Source organism: Rosa rugosa, chromosome 2, assembly GCF_958449725.1.
Source record: "Rosa rugosa chromosome 2, drRosRugo1.1, whole genome shotgun sequence".
Lineage (NCBI taxonomy): Eukaryota > Viridiplantae > Streptophyta > Magnoliopsida > Rosales > Rosaceae > Rosa > Rosa rugosa.
In genome coordinates, this window is record NC_084821.1 from 44,842,901 (window position 1) to 44,848,600 (window position 5,700).

The following is a 5,700-nucleotide window of genomic DNA, read 5'->3' on the forward strand; positions in this document are numbered from 1 at the left end:
CGTATCGTAAATAACTCATTCCACGATTCCATCACACCATATTCATTCATGACCCATATGTGAATCGTAGCTACACCTCCGTCAAATTCAACAATCTTAACAAAGGGTAGGGACTTCCCATATCTTGACATATATATTCAGTGTCGTTGTTTGGTCAAAGTTTCCGGCATCAACATCTCAAAAAATACTTCATTGCACATATCAAAAGACATGAGGAAATTTTCGGAATCCTGTTTAATAGGGGTAACCAATGCGCAGCACTGTTCAGAAACACAGTTTTGAAACCCCATAAAACCAATAGGAACAACATCAACACAGAGCCACAGATACACTTCCAGTATCCCCTGGCTAACGAGTAAACCTCCACCTGACATGGGGATTGCTCAGAAAGTTCTGAATCAGCCATAATTCACAAAACCTTATAGTCATTGCTAATCGAATCGTAGCTGAAATAATCTTACTATAAGGCATAGGCAAAGTCACAAACTTTCTAATAGGTGGGTTCCAAATTACTGTAAGGCGAGGAAGATCTCCTATAGACTGAGGGCAAGCATATGAGTCCATTACATGTTCCACGCACATCGAATCGAAGCGAAGGTCTTTGGTTCGGCTCAACATGTAAAGAAGGATTTAAGAGCTTGGTAGGCACAGCGGTTGCAGGATTGTGTAGCCAGAAAAGCTCACTACTGGCCTCTTCCTTAGATACAACTTTCAGCAGGAGGTGAGAGTTGTCGTTTTGGTGGTTGGATATGAGTTTGTGGCTGAGATGGTTGGCGATGAAGGTAGATGTTTTGATGAGAGCTCGGTTGATATTGCTCCGGGTGCTTTTGTTAGATAGAGCATCTATTGAGCATTGTTTTGTTAGATCGCATATAGTTTCTTGTTAAAGAAATTTCAGTGCTTGCTTAATTACAAAGAAGCACATTCCAAGTATTCATTTGAAATCTGCTAATAAAAGTGTTTCTATAAGTTATGAAACACTTTTAGCTTTTTTAGCCACACTGTCACAAGTGATTTTATAGACTGAAAGCACACTGTCACAAGTGAGAAAATAAAAGCTGCAAAAATGAAAGTGGAAAATCGAGTAAATCAAACTAAATTGTGCCTTATTTGCATTTATGTTTTACACGCAAACAGCAAATTGATCCTTTCCCTTGAACACGCCATGACAGAAAACGGCTTCCACATTTCCAGTCTTCAGTACATGAAAATTTACATTTTACAACAATGATTTCCACATTACAAATAGCATTCCGGGTTAGTGAGGGATCTTCGCAAAAGAACTTACACATACTATTGGCCAATCAAGCTCTAAATGGAAATGTATCACTCAGAAGTAGTTGTAATTTGCAACTGTAAATACATCTCAACTGGTGTTGTGGAGACATGAACCCAGTTCCGTAAAAGGAAAAAAAATAAAAATTAAAACTATACTCCTTTCTTTTTCAGTCCCTAGTAAACCTACTCTGTAACCTCTATGAAAAATATGACTATCTATGCTGATATTCCTGTAGCTTCCTTCGGTATCAAAAATAGGAAAGCAATTGGAATGAATATGCAGAGAACTTGAACGACAATTCCCAATAGAAGGTTGTCAAAAGAACCTGAAGAGATGCTCAAAAGTGAAGCCAATCCAGCACCGACAAATGACCCCAATGTTGACCCTAAATTATTTATCGACATAAAAAGGGCAAAGAGAGTGCCCTCAATTCCAGGAGGGCAAAGTTGTCCAGATAAGATCAGGAATGGCATAAACCTGCATTTCATGGAAACTTACTCAGCATGATATAAACGGCAAAAGCATCAAAAACTCCCACACTTACTGATGCCCATCTTTTCTTTTGTGAATGGATGCATGCATGGATTTAAATAGATCAACCAAGTGAAGAAAATCATACAAGCTAAAAAGGCAAATAGAGAAACGAGAAGTACATGGATGAATTCTATGTCAAAACATGGTCCTGTTAGATTAATACAGAATTACATATGAGCCACACATATACTTACTTGAACTGATTGACTGCATCACTAAGAGCTGAGCCACAGAGCACCATAATCCTATCTGATATTCCGAAGGTGAGATTTACTCGAGACACTAAAACAATGTCAAGGAGAGTCAAGAAAGCCAAACCAACTTGAGACCACCTACAAGGATTAGGATCAAAACATCAACAAAATAATTCTTAAGAAAAAAGGAATCCTACAGAACTGCACTGTACTTACATGAGGATTCTTCTCAACTTCATTCTCTTTAAGTACTTATTATATACGAAGGTTCCAAGCATGAGACCTAACCATCCCACAACACGTGCAGTGCCCAAAAAGGATGCTTCTAAGTTCAAGAACTCTGTTTGATAATAAAACATCACAGTCGAGAGGTTTGGAATGGAAACATGTGCCAGGAAAAACCAAGCCATTGGTCTGATCACAAAGCAAGTAAAATCAAAATTCACCAAGATTAAGAATTATTATATATCCACATAAGAAAATAGTAAATTATACATCCATAAAGATAATTTAGATTACATATTTACATTACAACAAGTATCAAGTTATCAACAATGCTCAGGCACAACTAAACTGGTTTGAGCTCAGTTAGCTTTCGCAAAAACAATGATTGATCCATTGGACCAGCCATTGTAAGGAATATTCTTAGACCACTTGGCATTTTTAATTTTTTTACCAGATCACCCCTTTTTCTTTCTTTTTTTCTTTTTTTCGGTGAATGGATCATCCCATTAGGGTTTTCCATAAAAATGGAACTTTCCTAGAGGAAAAGAAAAATCTTGTGATTTTCAACTGCAAGGAAGGAATTTAAAAAGAGGAATTGTGGGTTACCTCAAAATAATTGGTTGTTTAAATGCACGGCACAGACTAAACGTGGCTGCTTTCAGAGATTGGAACCACTGTGAAGCTAATGAGTCAGCTTTTCTCGTAACCTGTACTTTACTAGAAACTGTTTTCTTTTTGCTGCCCTTATTGCTCTTCTTTCTCCTTGTAATGCTGGTATTGGATTTCTTCTCCGAAAAACTATCTTCATCCAGAGAACTACTGTTCCCATTCACCGCATCGGAGCTTTTTAACTCGGAAAATTCAGGGAAACCTTTACTATCTACAGAATTCTCCTCAACCAAGCCACATGATAGCAATTGTATGGATGGTAGTACAGAAAAAAGAAGAAAAATTGTGTGTATGTGAAAGTTGGTTAATGCAAATCCTCCTGTCAAACTCCCACATATGCCACCGAAAGCCATTGCCAACCACGAGATTGACTGGAGATCTCCAGCAAATGAAACCCTGATCAAGATATTTTCAAGACATCAAATTGGGTCATGAAACAAAGTTTTTTTATTTATTTCATTTTGTTATTATTTGTTTTAAGATACTTTAAACAGAGTTACTACGGAAAGAGGATATCCATCAGAGATCAACTAAAATTGAAGTAGATCCACTAAAATTAAACTCAAATTGATCAATTAGACAACTTGTAGAAGGAATAGGAGGGAAGGATGAATAACTATCTTCCTTTGGTGGCATATAAGAAGGCAAATAACCATAATAGATTTGACAAGGGAACCTCTGAGTGGACCGGCATTTCATGCTAAATCAGTAAATCCCAAAATATGGCTTTAAGTAGTTCATTATGAAGGATGCTGCAGATCTTTATGAAGGACTTGATATGCAACTCAAAGTTCATTAAAGTGAATGAAAAGAAAATCAGTTTGGGGACATACCGCTCATGTCTTACTGCCTCAGCAATCATCGCATCAACTACTACATCAGCCATGGCCGAGCCCAGGTTCTGGACTGTTAAGAAGGTGATAAGGAGCCACATGGAACTCCTCGACGTTGCATTCAGTCCGAGAATAGGCCATGGGACAAGAGAGAGCACAGTTGCAATCACTAAGTATGGAACCCTTTTCCTTCCTTTTATTGGAATACAATCAGATAAAATTCTGCATAAAAAATTTCTAATCAGATTTCAAGAACAGAAAAGTAGGCTCAAAGTTGGGAGTACAAGCTGGTGTACTGCAATGATTAAAATCACAAGCGAGACTGATTATTGTTATGTGTTTGCTCATGCCCTTACATGAAATGTGTTATACTTCAAAGATTGAGAGGTAGACAGAGGAGAAATAGCAAGTCATCTCTCAAAGAAAAGGATACAGTCCATATTTAGGATGATGTTACCAATTTACCATTATATGCATTATTATCCAGCTCTTTTCTGTTTATACACATTATATCATGATTACATTCTCATCAAATTACTCGAATTTGTTTCTAAATGACTTCACATACATGGCATCAGACAACACATCGCAATTAGAACTGCCTACAAACTTAATACAGGTATTTGAATTTACTGTACATGGCATAAGCGTTATCAAGCACCACATTGCAAAGTTCTTGTCTACAAGAAAGCACTCAAGAACACATAAAATACCCAATTGCACACTAAGTAGAAGAAGATCCATACCCATATAATGGTTTAATGCTCCATGGGAAGAAGGCTATCGAGAACAAAAACTGGGAAGACGAAGGTGACAACTTTAGAGTATCTTTCAGCTGGTAAGAAACTGCAGTCCAAACAAAGGATCTAAAACCCTACAACACATAAAAAACAAACAGTCATATGTCACTTACCATATAAATTCTTCTCAAACCAACAACCAAAAAAAAAAAAAAAAAATGTAATAACATCCCCATCTCCATATGTCTTAATTCAAAAACCAAAAAAACTTCACACCCCCATAATAAACTCTCACAAACATCTCAATCACTACACATTGCAAACACAAACCTCTCTAATAAATTCACCCAAAAATCAATAACAAACACCACCCAGAATTCTAAAACACAAAAAACCTCATTACACAAAAACCCATTTGTATAGCGGATTCATATAGTTTGACAGAGAGAGAGAGAGAATGAAAACCTGGGTGAAGTAAATGAGGCAAACGAGCCAGAGAAACGAGGCTCCAAATGCAGCTCTTAGTCTCTTCAGCCATTCAATCATTTTTGTTTTGTTTTGGTGTCTTGAGCTCGCCCAACGGAGCTAGCTCTATGGATTTGCGTTCAACTCTCCTCTACTCTACTGTTTTAGTTTTTCTCTTTCAACGGTTTCTTGTTCGGACGTTAAATCGTCGGACTGAAATTGAGACCCGTCTCTGGAGTTTGGACCAAGAGGAAAGAAGAAGAAGAGCAAGAAGACGATTGTGACCCTGGTGCGTTTTTAATTTGTAGTATAACGGGCACTTTATTGAGTGGAGTGTTTTGACATTTTGATGGGGATGAATTGTATATTTGGAATGGCAGCTCGCCACGTCCATGGTCCTCCCATTTGTTGCCACTTCAGCATAATGGGCCTACTCTTAGAACCTTGACCAATCCACGTGTTGGAACCGTAGATCTGGTTTTCCCTTTTCCTTTTCTTTCCTTGACACAAAAAATTGAGGTTTTTGTAGAAGCAGACGATGGTTTAGTAGGAAGAGCCATTAATTGGAGCGGGAGCTCTGATGGTGGCTGACTTCCTCTGAAAATTTGAGGTTTTTCTACGGGGCCTCTTTAGTTTTTCAAAAAGTTTTAATATTATTTTATTTATCAAAAGAAATGAAAAATATGAGTTCAGTAGCATTTGGTCCAGTTCGAGTCACATTAGATTAGCTGTACAATAAGAGTTGTTTATTTTATAAAAAT

General features: G+C 37.4%; 1 protein-coding gene across 1 annotated transcript; it reads right to left on the bottom strand.

Moving 5' to 3' along the window:
• Positions 1-1,073: 1,073 nt before the first annotated feature.
• Positions 1,074-5,222, bottom strand: LOC133731913 (probable folate-biopterin transporter 4). The gene is made up of 7 exons (XM_062159362.1): positions 4,940-5,222; positions 4,481-4,608; positions 3,735-3,956; positions 2,839-3,297; positions 2,224-2,421; positions 2,008-2,145; positions 1,074-1,756 (listed from the first exon to the last, which is right to left on the bottom strand). Exons 1-7 carry the CDS (start codon positions 5,018-5,020, stop codon positions 1,495-1,497), a joined length of 1,488 nt encoding a protein of 495 aa, XP_062015346.1. The 5' UTR covers positions 5,021-5,222; the 3' UTR covers positions 1,074-1,494.
• Positions 5,223-5,700: the final 478 nt, after the last annotated feature.

Excerpts from the sequence above, each read along its gene's own strand:
- LOC133731913 (XM_062159362.1), bottom strand. The coding sequence starts at position 5,020 with ATGATTGAATGGCTGAAGAGACTAAGAGCTGCATTTGGAGCCTCGTTT. Across the intron at positions 3,298-3,734 it reads GAGGCAGTAAGACATGAGCG|GGTTTCATTTGCTGGAGATC; the intron begins GTATGTCCCCAA and ends TATCTTGATCAG. Across the intron at positions 2,422-2,838 it reads AAACAACCAATTATTTTGAG|ACCAATGGCTTGGTTTTTCC; the intron begins GTAACCCACAAT and ends CTTTGTGATCAG.